The sequence below is a fragment of the Thamnophis sirtalis genome, unplaced genomic scaffold (assembly GCF_051295495.1).
Source record: "Thamnophis sirtalis isolate CommonGarterSnake01/CBP01778 unplaced genomic scaffold, rThaSir2_p1.2 scaffold_2, whole genome shotgun sequence".
Classification (NCBI taxonomy): Eukaryota; Metazoa; Chordata; class Lepidosauria; order Squamata; family Natricidae; genus Thamnophis; species Thamnophis sirtalis.
In genome coordinates, this window is record NW_028261382.1 from 175,869,906 (window position 1) to 175,889,482 (window position 19,577).

The 19,577-nt window shown below is 37.3% G+C and overlaps 1 protein-coding gene across 1 annotated transcript in view; it reads left to right on the forward strand.

Moving 5' to 3' along the window:
* KDSR (3-ketodihydrosphingosine reductase) overlaps positions 1 to 10,965 on the forward strand; it is a 28,523-nt gene extending 17,558 nt beyond the window's left edge. The window contains exons 4-10 of the mRNA XM_087707557.1: positions 687 to 752; positions 844 to 939; positions 2,401 to 2,592; positions 3,910 to 3,993; positions 7,054 to 7,137; positions 8,131 to 8,232; positions 9,364 to 10,965. Coding sequence (XP_087563683.1) covers positions 687 to 752; positions 844 to 939; positions 2,401 to 2,592; positions 3,910 to 3,993; positions 7,054 to 7,137; positions 8,131 to 8,232; positions 9,364 to 9,474 — 735 coding nt within the window. The 3' untranslated portion in view covers positions 9,475 to 10,965. The remainder of the gene's footprint in view (positions 1 to 686; positions 753 to 843; positions 940 to 2,400; positions 2,593 to 3,909; positions 3,994 to 7,053; positions 7,138 to 8,130; positions 8,233 to 9,363) is intronic.
* Positions 10,966 to 19,577: the final 8,612 nt, after the last annotated feature.

The following is a 19,577-nucleotide window of genomic DNA, read 5'->3' on the forward strand; positions in this document are numbered from 1 at the left end:
GGACTCAGGGCGGCTGACAAACCAGGAGGGAAGGGGAACAAATACAAAAGAGTAAAACAAAAACAAAACAACAATACAAAACAATTTAAAAAGTCACAACAAACACAACCAATTCGAGTAGGGGTGGAACTCAACAGCCCCAGGCCTGCTGGAACAGCCAGGTCTTAACGGCTTTACGGAAAGCCTGAAGGATGGCGAGGGTCCGAATCTCCACGGGGAGATCGTTCCAGAGGGCTGGAGCAGCCACAGAGAAGGCCCTCCTCTGGGTGGTCGACAGCCGGCATTGGAGGAGGCCTAATCTGTGGGATCTAATGGGTCTATGGGAGGTGATTGGGAAGGTTTCCTGCCTGAGCAGTGGGTTGAACTAGAAGACCTCCAAGGTCACTTCCAACTCTTACTCTGTTAAATAATAAGAGCAAGGTAAAAAATCTAATAAAATAAACAAATACTGTTGAAGTCATATTTTAGATATGGTAGCCAAAGGTAAATATGTTTTTTACAAGTTTTTTTATGCAGATAATAATTCTATAGCTTCTTACATAATATGGCATTTGGCAAAGTAGAAATAATTCGAAACGAATAAAATGGTAAATTTAAAATGGTTGTAAATTATGAAAACAACATTCAACATTACAAATCAGTTGAATTGGGGGTCATATAATTCTTTTTTTTTTTTTCTCATATAGGTTGTGCATTCTATTTCTCTTGATGTTTCCAAAGATTATGCAAATGTGGAGAAGTTGCTTAAACAAGTAAGAGAACTGCTGGCTTTTATTTTCATATTACGATAGAGATATTCTGTTCAAATAGTAGCATATAATTTGTGACACCGATGTCTTTTAGGCTCAAGAAAGATTGGGTCCTGTTGACATGCTTGTTAATTGTGCTGGAACATCAATAACTGGAAAATTTGAAGAAATTGATACCTGTAAGTTTGAGGTAAGTGGTCCTAGCTTAAGTCTTTAAAAAATCCTTTTCTGTTTTATTATATTGATTATTTATATCTTATATGGAAGCGAGGTTACCAAAAATTAAAACTTCTCAAGGACCTTAAAGACAACTTATATAAATGCATCTGTACCTAAATTATATGAAATGAAATATTAAATGTTAAATCTTTCTTTAAAGTATCTCCAACTGTGGCCTGTGGATAGCACCTGGCCTTGGATTATTAGTTAATAATGAGCTCCATATAATTATAAACTTAACATGATGATGTGCATTTATATACATTAACTATATCAGAGTACTCCAAGCTTTTTGGCTTCTCAGACTGACAGGAGAAAGAGAGAGGATGGTCCCATGCTCACGCAGGTCCATTTGTGCGAGCAGTGGACGCGCGCATGGTTGCTTGCGCGAGTGGGGATGTGCATGTGGTCACCCATGGTTCACATGGGTGGGAATGAACACACGGTTGCCCACTGCTAATGCAGGTCCCCACATGCACATGCGGTCGCCCGCTGCTTGTATGGGTGGGGATGTGCTCAGTTGCCCACCATTTCCACACCCCGATTCCATAAGACTCAAGGCCCGGTTATGGGCCACGGCCCGGGGTTGGGGGACCCCTGAATTATATTGTATATTTTATGTCTGGACCAAGACGATTCCTCTTCACTCAATGTAACCCAGGCAGGCCAAAAAATTGGACCTGCCTGATAGAAAGTATACCTGTGATTTGTTCTATTGTTACTACTTATATTCAATAAGGTTGAATCTTTCCTACTTACATTATAACCTTATAAATATTATTGGATGCTTTTATGTGTAAATTGTTGCAATACTAAAACCAATTTAATCGTTTAAAGTGTTTTGTGGATGCGTGGCATATTAATTAAGAGAAAACATAACAGCGTCATTTTTAAAAGACGGGGTCTTGTAGATACTGTATAGTTTTATAGTCGTTTCTCATTTCTTCAATTAGTAGTGAAGACCTATTGTTGGGAATGAAGTTAGGTTGTATTTGTATTTATTAAGTTTGTATGCCGCCCTATTCCCGAGGGGTTGTAACTGTACTGATAAATATGAGAAACTGGTAGTGGATTTCCAGAACTACACTTTCAAATGCTTTCTCGAAAGCTTCTTCTTTCTTGGGAGAAAACCCAAGAACATAAACCACATTGGGAATCAGAGTGGCGATAGAACCGAGTGCAATAAACGCCTTGGGTTGTTTTTACAAGATTGTAAAGTCGGTGCATTGCATGGAACAATATATTTTGTTGTGGTTTCATTATAGGTTTTGCATAGGATTATGCCATTAAGTAATTCAGATTAAGACTGCTGAAACCTAAGTGTGACATTATAAGCCAACACCATACCTGTTTTAATCTTCCTACACATCAGTGCAACCTGTGCCAATTTCATTTTGAAAGCAGCTGACACTAATATATGTTTTATCTACAGCAATTAATGGCTATCAACTATCTAGGTAGTGTTTACCCAACTCGTGCAGTCGTTGGTAAAATGAAGGAGAGAAGAATGGGGAGGATTGTGTTTGTCTCATCTCAGGCTGGACAAATTGGTCTTTATGGCTTTTCGGCTTATTCTGCAACAAAATACGCTCTTAGAGGATTAGCTGAATCTTTAAATATGGAGGTATGATTATCTTTCACCAGTATTTATTATTTTTAAAGTAAATAGTCATAACCTGTTATAGCAATAGCACTTAGACTTATATACCACTTCCTAGTGCTTTACAGCCCTGTCTAAGCCCCTCTCTGACTTTTACAGAGTCAGTATTTTGCCCCCAACAATCCGGGTCCTCGTTTTATCGGCCTTGGAAAGATGAAAGGCTGAGTCAACTTTGAGCTGGTCAGAATCGAACTCCTGGCAGTGAGCAGTGAGTTAGCCTGCAACAATGCATTCTAATCACTGTCCCATCACAGCTCGTATACCATTTAATGCAAAAACTTTTTCTACAGTTGTTTTTTTGAAATGTTTGTGGCTGAAACCAAAACAGATTTTGAAATTTTACCATACTTGAATTATTTATGGTGAGCACAAAGTAGAAAAGATGATTCTGCTTTGAAGGCCATCAACCCTTCAACCAGGAAAACTTAATTCTTATAGGATTTACCTTTTTCTATCCCTCAGAAATTAGGGATAAGGACCAAGTAATTAGTAAAGACTGAGCATGGAAGCAAAATAATATCCTTAGATGGAGAAGGTTGCTTAGAGTAATTTATACTGGAGGCTAGAACTCTCCCATTTATGAAATATTTCTGAATTATCACATAATTTATTTAGTTGTTCATTTAACACAATATTGCTAAATTATGTCTCTTCCATTCTGTGCATGGCACAGTGGCAATGCTAATTATCTCAGTCTGGCAACAGAATATTGATACTTTTCAAAAGTAGTCGCTGTTAGTGGCATGAAAATAAACTTCCCCTCTTCTATAAATGTATTTAAATAGTCATGCCAACATTATGACCAGGTTCAAAAGTAGGATTTTTTTTCTTTTTGTAAAATATAGATGAATAATTGTATGCTTATAAGCCAGCATCATTTCTTATGATAAAAGAATACAATTTTAACATCTTAAAAAAACACAGGCAGAACATAGAAGGTTGAAATTATAGTTCACATTCAACTCTTAAGTTCATAGTTGCACTGTATTATTTTGTAACTTGGAGTAAACATCCCAGGTTTTACTGGGATTTATATGTCTTATAGCCCCAGTAATATCCTACTTGCACTACTGATTCGTAGCAACAAATATCTTTTAGAATAAAATATGAAATAATTGTATACAATGTAGGCTGAGCAGTATTTTTGGAATATTACCACCTTCTTGGCAACTATAAGGAAGTATATGCCTTTTCTTGCATCTCATCATCTCTTTTTTTTAAGATTAGGAAGCATGGAGCTCTCAGATTACTATAACATAAACTGAGTATTTTTCTCAATAGGTGAAGCCATATAATATATGTTTGACCATTGCCTATCCTCCGGATACAGACACCCCTGGCTATGCAGAGGAAAGTCAGAACAAGGTAACATTTTCTAGATCAGTGTTTCTCAACCTTGGCAACTTGAAGATGTCTGGACTTCAACTCCCAGAATTCCCCAGCCAGCGAATGCTGGCTGGGGAATTCTGAGAGTTGAAATCCAGACATCTTCAAGTTGCCAAGGTTGAGAAACACTGCCTTAAAGCATTGATAAGATCCACGTACATCTTGATAGCATGTGTCTCTCTCATTCTCCGCCTCATCTCTGGGTTATTCAGTTTTCTGTTTGGCAGAGATCCTAACCTACATAACTTTTGAAATATGTGCGATAGGATCTGTGAGAAGAAAATCGAGGCGGGTGTATTACAGATAAGTTGTGTTTACCATTACAAAGGAAGCTACAATCAACTTTAATTAAAGGAGAAGGGAGTATTCTGTTGGGCATAAGGAAAGTTCATGCAAAGTGCTTTTCATTGAAAGGGAGAGGACAACTTGAGTTCTGCTGAACTTTGAAACTTCACTGCATGGGACTTTTAGGAAAGAAATGGATCATAGTGGAATGAAGAACTGGCGAGTCTTTTTATATAGGTAGTCCTTGACTTATTGCCACTCACTTAGTGAATATTAAATGTTACAGTGGATCTCTCCCCCCACCCCACCCCCATTTCTGCAATTCCATTACCGCATTTTGGGCATTTGGAATGAAACCCACATTTATGACCATTTTCAGCATCCTCCAGTCACTGCAATTTGCAATGTTTTTGCCAAAAAGTGCCGTTTGCTTTCATTTTCAGTAAAAATGCCCCATAGTGAACAATGGGTTTGCTTAACAACCATAGGTATTTTGCTAATGACTGCCGCACAAAAAAGATTGCGAAATCAGTTCGGTCACATGGGTAACTCATTTTACAATTTTCATGACTAATGACCGTAGAGACCAGACTTTGTAAGTCGAGGACTACCCCATAATTCCTCTGGTCAAGAACTTGCAATCGCTCACAGATGTTCCATACAATTTTGCTTCTCGTGTAGAGATTAAAAGACAACGGTCTCTAGAGCAATGCGCTCCCCCCCCCCCAACCTTTTGGGCACCAGGGACCGATTCCGTGGAGAGAGGCTTTTCTATGAACCAGAGGAGGCATGGTTTCACGTGCTGCCTGCATCCCACAGATAGGGTTTCGCTTGTTTGCCTGGTCCAGTTTCTGGCATGCTGGTGACTAATGCCGGTCCAGGGGTTGGGGACCAGAGGTGGGTTCCTACCAGTTTGCACCTATTCGGTAGAACCGGTTCGTCAAATCTACCGAACCAGTTAGAAGAGGTTCCACCAGTGGACCCGGAAAGCAGGCCACACCTACAGAAGAGGTTCCAACAAATTTTTGAAACCCACCACTGTTGGGGACCCCTGCTCAATAGGATTTAGAGCTCTTGGAGATGGAGTACCCCAGTGGTGGGATTCAGCCAGTTCGCACCTATTCGGGAGAACCGGTTGGTGACTTTCTAAGAGGTTCAGAGAACCGGTTGTTGGAAGAAATCTCCTTTTGTTTTTTTCCACTTTCCAGGGCTAATCCTGTAAGGAAGGCAGGAAGGAAACATTCTGGTGTTGTTTCTAGCCTAATCTTTATTGACCTGCTTACAGAAACTGCCTCTCCGATTAACCCTTATGACATTGTAACAGCTAAGGCGAAGCGCCCATCGACCTGAGTAATGTTGAGTTGGCCACGCCCACACGGTCACATGACCACTAAGCCCCGCCTACCCACCTGGTCATTAGGACAGAGAACCGGTTGGTAAATTATTTGAATCCCCCACCACTGGAGTACCCATATTTTTCCCCAAATCACATTTGGTGCCTGGGAAAGGATACTTGGTTTACCCACATACTAATCACTTTCAGAAATTGCTTGTTAACTGCTTTTCAACTATTGGGATTGGCAGGTTTTAAAGCACCCGGATACCTTTCCATCAGTCCTTAGCAAAAGAAATTTTAAATAGAAGTTTTAAGGAGTGGGAAAAAATATTTTGGAATAAATAGCGAAGTGGTGATTAGAATTTGGAAAATTGCAGTACAAACATATTAGGGATCCAGATGGATTTGAAATAAGATTTTGAAATTAAGGGTTAAAAATCTTCCCTGTGGGAAAATGCTGTGGATTTAACTAAAAAAAAGATATGATAAAAGAGGCTTTGAGGGTTGGAGTCTAAAGGGAATCTAAAAATTATAATTACAAAAGAAGAGATCCAGAAATGGAATAAAGCAAAATACTCATAACTTTGGAAGAATTCAAAGATATTAGAGGACGGTGTGCTCGGAACTTTTAAAATGTCTTCCACCTTAAAAAGGGAATTTTAAAGAGAGCAGGTTTTACTGTGCAAGATTGAGATTCGAATGTGGATTTTAAAATGTCAGATCCCAAGAACGATATGCAAAAAGATGTTGTGTTGGATTTACAAATGAAATGTAACAATCAATAGAGATATACAAATGATAAAACACACTGACCTAGATTAACTTTTGCACTTGCAAAAGAAAGTTGCATACATACATGTACACATCCACTGTTTTTTCTTATTTTCTTTTTCTGCAATGTCTATTTTTTACTTTTGTTTTATTTTTTAAAATAAATTTGTATCTTTTAGTTTCTGTTTTTAAATGTAAGGTTTAATAAAATTGCTGTAAAACATGAAAGTTCTTTTTCTTTTAAAGGAAATTAAAAAAGCTTGCCGAGTCAGAAAAAAGGAATTATCCCTGGGTGCAGATATATGATTATAAAAATGGTCAGTGGGCACAATAAAACACTTCATTATTTTTAGTTTTGCTCTCAGTAACGATATATATATATATATATATATATATATATATATATATATATATATATATATATATATATATATATATATATATATATATATATATATATATATATATATATATATATATATATATATATATATATATATATATATATATATATATGTTGGATCACCCTTGGTGCATCTGTTTTATTTAACAGAAAGGTTTCAGATGGGTGTTTTTTGTGGCTAATTTGTCAATACATTTACCTTCTATACATATATATATAAATGATCTTTGTATTTCTATTTAAGCTGTTAGAAACCAAGCTTATTTCAGAAGCAACCTCAATCTGCCAACCTGACCACGTTGCCAAAATTATTGTTAAGGATGCTGTTGTAAGTAAAATATTACCTTTTATGCATGACAAGCAAACATGGGTGGATTATTATTAGTTGGGGGAAACAAAAGAATTATACTTTTCAAAAAATTGATTCCATGCATAGTAACTTTTCTCTCCAAGTATAAAAATTGAAGATTTAATACTACAGTATTGAGTAGCATCAGAAATGTAGTATCTTACATTGTTAAAAAATTTTTTTAAAAACTCTCTGTTCCAAAGGGTACCAAAAGCTAAAATGGATATATAAAAATATAAAAGGGGGAATGAAATTGGGGCAGTACTGTGTGTGTGTGTGTGTGTGTGTGTGTGTGTGTGTGTGTGTGTGTGTGTGTGTGTAAAAAGTTGGCTTTTCCAGCAAGCCAGCCTGACCTGAAAAAAACAAAATAAATTATTGATCACTGTTAATTTTAATTCGTTTTTTTTTAAAAAAAATGTCATTGTCAATTTTAATTGGGTTTGGGATATTCTATTTAATTTTTTTAAACTTTTGTATTATGTGTTCCTTTTAATGTTGTACGCCGCCCTGAGTACTTGGGAGAAGGACGGCATATAAATCTAATAAATCTAAACCATATATGTATGTATGTATGTATGTATATGTATATGTGTGTGTGTGTGTGTGTGTATGTTATCTCGTATATGTTATATTTATATATGTTATATTTATGCTGATAAATAAATAAAGGGAGACTAGTATAGATCTATTTCAAGCTATTTAGCTCTCATCAGCTAGCCATACCCAAGTTTGGGAATCGAACCTGTGCTCCATTGCCTCCCAGGCAGGGAGTTAACCATTTGAGCTACAGAGAACGACTCCTTATCAGTCAGCCAGGGTGGGAGGTATATACTTAAAGTCACAACCCCTGGTATGCCCAAGTATGGGAGGAATATATATATATATGAATGATTTGTTCTTTCCCCCAAAGTTCTTCATACGATGGAGGAATTGTTTTGATAATTATTAATGTTTTGTCTGGTTTTATGACAGCAAGGAAAATTTACTAGTTCTGTTGGTGCTAATGGTCACATGCTGACAATATTGACTAATGGAATGGCCCCAGTTTCTTCCATTGCTGAACTCCTAGAGTCGGTAAGAAACAAAAACAAGATAAGAGGCATTGTTTTTGGAATTATTGTGGTGCTTTGTAATGGCCGGAGTTAATGATGGGGGCAAATCTAGTATTTATACGATTAGGGTTGATCTTTTTCATAAATTTCCATGAAACGTCTAATTTGAATCTTACTTTTTTGGAAGTAGTAATTCATAGCTTACAGTGAAAGATAAGGCACTCCATTTATTTGTTGATGGAATTAAATTCAAATTTATAAAATATGTACTCATATGTATTTTACAGCAGGTTTTGACAGCATTGTTCGCCTGTACTGGAGGCTATTTTCTTTTTCTTTTTTTCCTTTTAGCAATAACACCATCCCTTAATTCAGGAAAGTAGAATATTTTGTCTGGTAGGCTAAAATTTTTCCTCTCCACTTAAGAATTGTTCCATCCATCCCAGTGCCCTCTTGCATGAACAATTCGTAATTTAATTTGTAATTTAATGACCTTATATGCCGCCCAATCCTGGAGGACTCCGGGCGGCTTACAAATATGAGATAAAATAAAATAACAGATAGGGGAAAGAAAACGAAAACAGTTTAAAAAACACAACATACATTCGGCTTAGCTGGGGGTTGGACCTGATTCATAGATCAACAACCCCAGGCCTACCGAAACAGCCAGGTTTCGGTGGCTTTTTGGAAGGCCGCGAGAGTGGGGAGGGTCCGGATCTCTGCAGGCAGATCGTTCCACAGAGCTGGAGCAGCTACAGAAAAGGCTCTCCCCCGAGTGGTCGCCAGCCGGCATTGTCCGGTCGACGGCACCCGGAGGAGGCCTAGCCTGAACAAACATGTAGATGTAGCCACGTAGGTTAGCCAAGTATTTTTTTACCTGTACAAGAGAACAAAGTTAATAACTGAAAGTCTCATGCACGGAGATATAGGTATTGCTTGATATAATTTCTTCCGACTCACCAAGGGAATTGGGACTTAGATTAAGTTCTTAGACTTCCATTTCTCTACACCTGATTTAATCCATTAGAATTGCGAAATGCCTATTGGGCAAAATATGTCGAGCTATATTATTTCCTTTGCATGTAATGCAATATGTGATTTTTGCATTTTAAAAAAAAAAACTTAACGTTGAATGTGAATCTTTCTCTGGCAGGTGATGTTCCTGGGCGTTTTCCGCTTGGTCAGCCTGTATTTTACAGCAGGTTTTGACAGCATTGTTCGCCGTTGCATGATAGAAAAAGAGAAATCTGAAAAGACAGACTGAAGTGGAACCATCCTTTGAACTGAATCCTGATTAGAAAGGTGGACGATTTGTTGTTAAATAGGACCATAGAGATATATATTCTCATAGAGATATATATTCTGAAGTGGTGGTAATCCTCAGTGGTGAAGGAAGGAAACAATGAACAATTCCAGAAAATGGGCTAATGAACAAGACTGCTCTTTTTTTTTAATTTTCTGTTATTTGAAATAATAGATATTGCCTTGGAGATGAGTTTATGAAAGAGCAAAGCTTCAGAGTGCCCTTTTTACTGTTAATTCTGCACAAATACATTGTTTTAGCAGTGTTTGAAGTATTTGTTCAATGGTAAATTTTATCCAGAACAGGATAAACAACTTGGCATTTTTCAATTGTTAAGGATTACAATTCTCACAGATAATTGCCATTGTCCTTGCTGTTGCCCCTCACCCTCCTTTCCTGTCCCCTCCAAGCCTTGGAGAATGTATGGTTGCCTGACCAAAACTAAGATACAATTATCACGTTTCCTTGATGTAGAACAGTGGTCCCCAACCTTGGGCAACTTTAAGACTTGTGGACTTCAACTCCCAGAGTTCCTCAGCCAGCTTTGCTGAGGAAAATGGGGATTTTCCAGGATCTCTGGTTTTCCCACAAATCTAGGATCGGGCAAACCCACATCCTTTCTTCCCCCCTTGGATAACTAACCCAATTTGTTAGTTTTTTGTGCGACAGGGCCAAGCAATCGCAAAAAAAAAAAGCCTGGGAAAGGATGGAGGGATGCACGGAGGGGAGTAACCCAGTTTAACAATGCATCGTGGATATTCTGATGCTGGCTTAACCCTTTGGAATTAATTTAAAGGGAAGAGGGGAGATAGAAGAGGGTGGGGGAGGTCAAAGCTTTGCTGGCTGAGGAACTCTGGGAGTTGAAGTCCACAGGTCTTAAAGTTGCCAAGGTTGGAGACCACTGATGTAGAACACAGATGAACTACCTCAAATCTAATCCTTATTTTGTCATGCAGTTGGAGTTGTCCGCCCGTACTGACACTTTAAATAAACAAAGCTATTTTTGTACAATTTAAATTGTGGTTAGTTATATGAAGAAGACTGTATCAAATAGGAGAACTAACCTTTCATAGGACAGTCCCGTTGGATTTAATACATCAGTCAAGAATTGGTAGATTTCCTCCAATTAGTTCTTAGGACCTGGTCTAGTAAAATCTGGTAATTTCTGCTCTTGAGTGCATAGTTTTGTGAAGTATTATATTCTGTTTTATTGAGCGCTAAACCTGAATGGCAGAATTTTATTAATATGTTCCGAAGTTTCCCTGTGTGGCAGCAATGAAGAATATTTTAACTGTAACAAATCTTCGGGAAAAATGAAGGACCCATGACTCTCTGAGAACCTGGGATGTCTGTGTGTGTGTATATTATTTTCTGTTTATGCCTTATGCCTTGACTATAAATAAAACAGATGTAATGTGTTGGCACAATTATAAACATTGTCTGTCATTTAATTCATACAAATACTTTACCAGCTCAGGTGGGCTTACATTGTATAATGCGAATGGAAAATTATGTTGTGTGCTTGATGCTCTTAAACATTGCACAAGAACACGCTTGGGTTAATCCTGTGTGGTAATGTCACTTGTAATATTATCTTGAGGTTTTAAACATAGGATGTCAACATGTAATATTTTTAAAAAGCCTTTAGTGTAGCAATCCCCAAGCTTTCTAGCTCTGCGGACTGGCAGGGTGACAGGGCGTGGTTGCATGCACAACCTAATTCCACATGTGCGCAAATGAAGCTTTCCGCGTTCACCCGCCGCTTGCACAGCCCGGTTCTCAACACACTGCAAACAAATACTGATCCGCGGACTGGTTTAGTGAACTTGTTTTGTTGCGTATACTTTCATTGGTGCCAATTGTTTGTTGATTTCAACAGTTTCATAAATAATTTCTCCTATATCTGTCATTTCCAAATACCAAACGAGCCGAGGTGGCGCAGTGGTTAAATGCAGCACTGCAGGCTACTTCAGCTGACTGCAGTTCTGCAGTTCGGCTGTTCAAATCTCACCGGCTCAAGGTTGACTCAGCCTTCCATCCTTCCGAGGTGGGTGAAATGAGGACCCGGATTGTTGTTGGGGCCAATATGCTGACTCTGTAAACCGCTTAGAGAGGGCTGAAAGCCCTATGAAGCGGTATATAAGTCTAACTGCTATTGCTATTGCTACCTTGGTATTTTTGTTACATGCTTAACAGAATGTTTATATGATCCATTGTCGTGTTAAACATAGGATAAAAATAAAGGGAGGGTTGAAGACAAAGAAGAGCTCACATTTTTAATATTACTTGGAGGAAATCTTGTGGGCCTTGACAGTTCAAGTCCATTACTCAGTCTTCTAAATTGTAATAACATTTTAAAACATTATACCCAATTCAATTAAACAACCACTCATTCATACTCAGGTTTGTTTTGTCCTGTTTTTGTACACAAGCACAAAACGACGTGTGCATCTGGAAATGTATTATTCAGATACAAGGACTTCTGTATTTAGCCAACTCAGTTGCTAATTTGAAAGGATGAAGATGGTATAATCATAGTCTTCATAAATAAGCCTTAAGCAATATACTCTTAACATCTCATGCACTTGAAAGTTCAAATTTCACTCCCATAAGTTTCAGATAAACTATCCTGGGAGAAAAGCAGGTTTTTTTTAGAATGTTTTAATTGGAACTGTTAAATTAGAACCGGTTAACCTGGTTGCTATACTGACCGTATGCCAGAGTAGGTGCTAGCAGCTATAAAAGACCACAGAAGCTAGTAAATAAGGCATTTGGTTCTGCATTGAATCCTCCGTACTGTAAAAGATGTTAGAAATACCACAAACAGTTCAAAGACTCTCTTGCATTTCTCCATAAAAGCATATAATAAACTTGCTGAAACCTATGAGGTTTTTTGTAAGATCATTTATGGATGGATTCGTTTCTTCAATGTTGACCTAAAATCAGTTACTCCATTTCTTCAACCTAAACCTATATATATATATATATATATATATATATATATATATATATATATATATGTATATGTATATGTATATGTATATGTATATGTATATGTATATGTATATGTATATGTATATGTATATGTATATGTATATGTATATGTGTGTATATATATATATATATATATATATATATATATATATATATATATATATATATATATATATATATATATATTCAAATATATATATATATTCAAATTTCCCCCTAAATAGTTCTAACTGGCTTTAACTTTATTTAAAATTATGGCTCATATTTTATAAAAGTAGAGTTAATAATAAAGGAGACAATAGGTCATATATAAATGTATATACTGTGAAAAATGTTATGCACTTTTAATGTTGAATACAGATAAAACCCATTAGTGCTTAGCTTTTTGCTGTGCCAGAGTTGTTATGCATTTTCATATTTTGTATTTTATTAAATTTTAAAAAAAATACATTCCTCTGCACCTTTCCTCAAAACTGGTTCAACTGGTTCTCCTGATCCTGCTGCGTAAATGTGTTTTTATTAATGGCTGTCATAGTTGTAAGGACTTAGAATACTTTCCTTATTTCTAAAGAGATTTTTAAAATGAATTCCGAGAGGAAGTGGAGACAGCTGGAGGGCTCCTTCTCTCTCGTGTCTGCCATGAAAAAATATGGGGAGGGAATTTATGGGCCTTGTTCGCTGAGTTGGGCAGACAGAGGAGATTGAAATGCATTAGATCCCATCAGAGAATCCCAAGTACTATGGTGGTAAATGGGTGGAGAAATCTTCTGGATTGCTGACTAAAATTAAACTGCTGGGACAGGTCCCGCTCGGAGCAATGCAATAATCAATTGATTAACGTGACCTCTATTCTGTTGTGCTCATATTTTTCTCATGATCTAACATGTTATGATACCAATCACAAAGTCGTCTTAAACATATTTTTAAAAGGTATTGAAACATTCCATTGCATAGCAGTTGAGATCAAATCTCTTTTAAGCCATCTTTTTCTTGCTGAAAATCAATGCTTCCAATTATTTGATAGCTAGTAGTCTAAGGGAGTTGAATTTTGGTAGGAAAATGTTTTATATGATGGAATTATTTTTGTCCCTAAATTGTGATTCCCAGTTAAGGGAACTCGCCTCCTCTATGTTTTATAGGGAAAAGAAAATGGCACTGTCCTATGCTAGTTTTTAAGTTTGCTCACAATAATGAAAAATTGGCAGATACAACTCCACAAGCCCCATACTATGGCTAGATGCGCTGTCTCTTCTTAATTTTTTCCTACAGTGATGCTAAGAATTGAATTGTGATTGAATTATAAAGTCACGTCAGGGATCTCATAGATAAAATGCACTGGGCATTTTTATATATTCTGCCTTTCCTTAACATTTCTTTGCTCATACTATTTTAAAAAATATTATTTTAGCTTTTATTTTATAAAACAGGAGATCGCATGTGTATCGCAAGTGGACAAATTTTTGATGCTGAGTTTTGGCAGTTTTAAAAACCCAGCCACATTTTAAGCACTGACTGCAGTTGCATTTGGACAGCAGAAATCCAGGTAAGTGTTAGCGCGGTAAAGTGATGGACAAAATTCGCTCGAGAGGCGGGGTTTGACGTCGCAACGACACGATATGCAATCTGGGGGCTCCAGGATTGCTGTCGATATCTCTGTTGCAGGACGGTCCTTTTTGGATCTAAACCGTTCTGAAGGAACGGTGATAGAGAAGAGCATGTCCTGCTGATCTCAGGGACATTGCAAAGTCCCTGATCAATCTAGGAGAAAGCTCTTTTTGCCAGCTACAAGAGAAGCAGCCAAAATGGCTGCAGAAGGTTGGGACAGTCCCCTAAAATGGAAGCAGAAGAGGAGAGACTGTTGAAATGGTGAAAAAAAATCCTTATTTTTAGAGAAGAGAAAGCTCAAAGGACTTAGAGTTAAAATAAAATTGAAGACAGAAGGAAGCAAGCAACGAATTAACCCTGGTTTAAAACTATTCTGCAATCTTTTTCACTTTAATTTTGTTTGTTTTCTATGGATGAACTTTTTACAAATGCCTCTTTTAAACTGGACTGGTTTTTTTTCCCCCTTCTTTCTCTATACTTTTTCCATTTTTTGTATGTGGATTAAAGGTTTCTTTCCCTCACAAGGCTCGGCCGGATTGTAATCTTTAAACATTTTTTTTCTTCTCTTCCGGAGTTCGGAGTTTAGAAAGAGAGGCAAAAACAGAGGGAAAGGATGTAACACTGCCATCTAGAGGCTAGAAGCTTGGCAACATCTGATAATAAAAAACTATTGGCTTTGTTTACTGAAAGGGTCAGTGGAAAATGTCTTGTTTATACAGGTGTTTCTTTGAAGGAAAGAGAAAGCTTTGACCTGAAAAACTTTACTGAATTTGTTTGAAACCTAGCAAAAGCCTTGGATGTTTTAGTGGCAGTGTTTATAACCTGGAAAAATGGCCCAATATGAAGAAGAAAAGGGACTAACATTGCAAATAATTATGCTAGAAATTCAAAAAGTCTTAATAATCACAGAGGGAATTGAAAAGAGACTTGAAATTATAGATCAAAATACAGAAAGTACGGAAGAAAGAGTTGAGAATACTTATAAAACAATGAAATTTGAGGACAAAGTTTAAAAAAACCACAGAGACATATGCAAGTGATAAGAAAATTGTTGACACTGACAGCAAATCGAGAGTGGAGGGAAATGATAAGTGCGAAATACGGAAAGGAGAGATCGATGAACTGGAACTCAGATGTCAAAATATAGATGAAGAAAGGGGAGAAAATTTGGCAGAAACAATGAGAGTAATTTCGGCAGAAGCACCAGCGATAACAAAAGTCAAGCTGATGAAAGGAACAGATAGAGGGTTTCGAATCTTTATAAGATATGCAATGAATAACAAGTTGTCAAGAGAAGTCCACATATCAAGAAAACACTATTTCTGGAAGGATACAGGATGATGAAATGAAACGTCACAATAAAATTTAGTTAAATGTAGTTAAATTTTGAGTACTATGTATAAGACAAAGTAATAATAGATATAGTCAAATAAATGATTAATAATGATAATAAAGCATTTATATATACTAGATTGATAATATGAAATTTTATGCAAACTAAGTGAGGATGATGGAGATGAAACCTTTTTATAGAAGATAGATAATCCTGTATAGAATAGAATATAAAGATGTAATATCATTGGATAATTTCAGGATGATGTAATGAAATGCCATGATATAAATTTACTTCAAATTTAATATGTTTCGTATAAAAAGGATGTAATAATAGCTATGCTTAATGGATGTTCAACAATTATAACAATTTGTATACATGTATATTAGATCGATGCTACTAATAATTGAAAAAACATGGAATTGAAAATTATTAGGGAATGTTATCAATGCTAAAATCATTGACTTAGAACAGGATATAAAAAATTCTTTATTATTGGATATATTGAAGATGATAGAATCATTATATTATAAATGGATACATATTTAGAATACCTTGTTTAAAATGGAGAAACAATAGTGATAAACAAGTGAAGTATAATAATGATGTATACAAAGATATTTGATTGACAATATGTGAATTTTGATAAAGCTCAAGTGATGACTATGGAAAGGATGCAGAAAGACTTTGTAACCAATCAACGCACTGTATGCAGTTGAAGAGGTTTTATGTTATATGTTTTGTGTGTTTGTGTTTGTTTGAAAATAAAAATTGTATTTAAAAAAATTCGATTATGCTGGATTTTGCAGCTGAGATTGTGTTTCTTTGGTAGAGGATTCAATACATTATAAGATAACATTGAGGTAGACTTCTGATGTGATTCAGTGTTCTGTCATAATCAATCCCTAATCCAAAATAAGTTTCAAGTGACATATATTCAGAGAGCAGAACATATTTTAATAGCTTCTAAATGATTCCAATAGCCAACTAAAAATCTTCCTATTCTTGTTTTTGATTTTTTCCCCACACTTTCTTGCAGAATTCTAGTTCAGAAAAAAAAATTCAGGCTCCAAACATACACAGAATGTTGGAAATTCCCCACAAATTTTCAATAATATTCATGTTTGGGGATTCAAGGTACTAATTATGACCTTTAAAGCGCTCCATGGCTTAGGCCCAGGATACCTATGAGACCACCTACTGCCACTGGTAGCCTCCCACCGTCCAGTGCGATCCCACAGAGTTGGCCTCCTCAGGATGCCTTCGGGCAGACAGTGTCGGCTAGCAACCCCCAGGGGGAGAGCCTTCTCTGTGGGAGCGCCTTCCCTCTGGAATGAGCTGCCCCCGGAGCTTCGTATAATCCCCGACCTCTGGTCCTTCCGACGCGCCCTAAAACTTTGCTTTTCCAGCAAGCCAGCCTGGCCTGAACAAAACAAAATAAATTATTGATCATTGTTAATTTTAATCGATTTTTTTTTAAAAAATGTTATTGTTAATCCTAATTGGGTTTGTTTGGGATATTCTATTTTTTTTTTTTTAACTTGTATTATGTGTTTCTTTTAATGTTGTACGCCGCCCTGAGTCCTTGGGAGAAAGGCGGCATATAAATCTAATAAACCAAACCAATTCCAACTTTTAACTTTCAATATTTAAATATTGTTTCAGAGATTTGTTACAGAGTTCCTCATTTGCAAATCAAGAAAAATCTCTGCTGGGGACAGAAAACTACTCATATGTATGAAACAGAAAACTGACGCACACATCACTGCAAACCAAAAAGTTAATTGAACAGTGCAACTAACATTAAATGTTAGAGGTCCAAAACATAGTTTGTTTACACAACAATGGGGTATTTGGAGAAGTTATCGTATTTTTCTCTCTTCTTCAGCCGCATCATAAAAATAATTGCATCCCTTGATTCTGCTGTCATTTAAATAGAGCTCGAAGACCTGGATTCTTCCTTAGTCCCTGGATTAGATATAAATCCTTGCAAAGCAGAAGATCATGCAAAGCAAACTTGTCTCCAATGGCTTCCGCCCAGCCAATAGCACCTATATACCGCTTCACTGTATTTTACAGGCCTCTCTAAATGGTTGACAAAGTCAGCACATTGCCCTCAACAATCTGGGTCCTTATTTTAACAACCTTGGAAAGATGGAAGGCAGAGTCAACCTTGAGCCAGTGAGATTCGAACTGCTGAATTGCAGGCAGATGGCAGGCAATAGCAATAGCAGTTAGACCTATATACCGCTTCATAGGGCTTTCAGCCCTCTCTAAGCGGTTTACAGAGTCAGCATATCGCCCCCCCACAGTCTGGGTCCTCATTTCACCCACCTCGGAAGGATGGAAGGCTGAGTCAACCTTGAGCCGGTGAGATTAGAACCGCCGAACTGCAGATAACAGTCAGCTGAAGTGGCCTGCAGTACTGCACCCTAACCACTGCGCCACCTCGGCTCTTTTGCAGCAGAAGTAGCCTGCGGTATTACATTCTAATCATTGTGTCACCACGGCTCTTTTGCGTATATATGTATGTTTTTTTAACCTGTACATTTCCAAAGAAAGGAAAGAATGTAGGGTGGTTTTCGGAACAGAGTGTTCTGGAGTGATGAAACAATTGAACTCTTCAATCCCAAGAAATTGTGAACATTTGAATCCATTGCCAAGAGGTAAACATGGCTTATTGTTAATGTGGTAACCAGAGGCACAGGAAAATACTGTACTGATGGAAGGAAGATAAATAGCCACAGATCCTTCACCCAGTCAGTGGAAAAAAAAAAAATCAACCTAACCTCTGTGTGTTAGGCTGGGTTTTAAATAAACACCGATTGCTGCAGATTAGAAATGTGAAAGGAACGCCTTCTGAAAAATGTTGTTTTACTTCGTCATAAGTACACACAGAGTAGTTTAATTAGAACATTAAAAGGATGCCGATGACTTCTTAAGATGCTAGTGCTTCATTGTGACTTCTCTTAAGGGAATTATGAGCAGAATGTTGGTATATTTCACTGAAGTCAAAGCGGTTCCTCCCCCCCCCCCCCCGGTACCTAGTTACATAGAATCGCAACACAAGTAAGCAGTGTGTAATATTTTGTTTATTTTCATGCAATTGTGCGTCTTCCTGTTCTTACAGTGTTCTTTCTATGTGCCAGAGTTTTTCCTAGATATTTCTACTGGTTCACCGACAAAAGGGCGACCGACAAAAGCGCGCCCAACTAAACCGCGATGACAAAACCGCGGGTTTTAAACCACGCCGACGAATGAGTGCTGAAGCGCGCCGACAACAGCGCGCCGACAGAAACGTGCTCTAACTCTAAACCTAACCCTAAACTTAACCCTGAGTCTAAACCTGACCCTGACCCTAAACCTTACCTTAACTTAAATCACGCTTCTGTCAGCGCGCTGTTGTCGGCGCGCTGTTGTCGATGTGTTGATGACATCGCGGTTTTGTCACCGCGGTTTTGTCGGCGTGCTTTTTTCATGCGCGCATTTGTCGGGTCACGATTTCTACTTACAAACATTTATTTTAACACGTTTTCTAAATGTGAAGAAGGAACTATTTTTCAATCTTTGCAACACACACACACACACACACACATCACCGCCACCATCACCAATACAATATTGCTTTTATTTTCCTTGACTCCTTAAAACTGATTAACTGGGAATAAAGTTGAGAAAATGGACTTCTGGGAGTTGAAGTCCACACATCTTAACCTTCCCAACATTGAGAAATACTTAGTTTAAAGAAAGTTAAAGTTGTCAACTCTGTTTGCATAGTCTGGGGGAATCAATTTAGTTTTAGAGCTACGTCAAGCTAGTAGTATCCCACTGCAGTGAGTTTTTAAAATCAGAGGACTTGATTTGTTGAAAGTTGCCATGATAGCCTAATCTCCTCAAACCCACTTACGTAATTATACATGTGGTGTGCTCAAAAAGCTGAAAACTAGCATTAAGGAAGTATAATGATTTTGTAATTTAAACTGGCCCTATGAACAAACAGGAAGTCCGTTCCTAAACTTCCAATTTGCCCGAAAGGCCAGTTTTTTGTGCTCCAGAGGCTTCAGGGAAGATCCTGAAGCCTCCGAGGGGGTGTTTTCACCCTCCTCAGGCTCCTACAAAGCCTCTGGAGCAT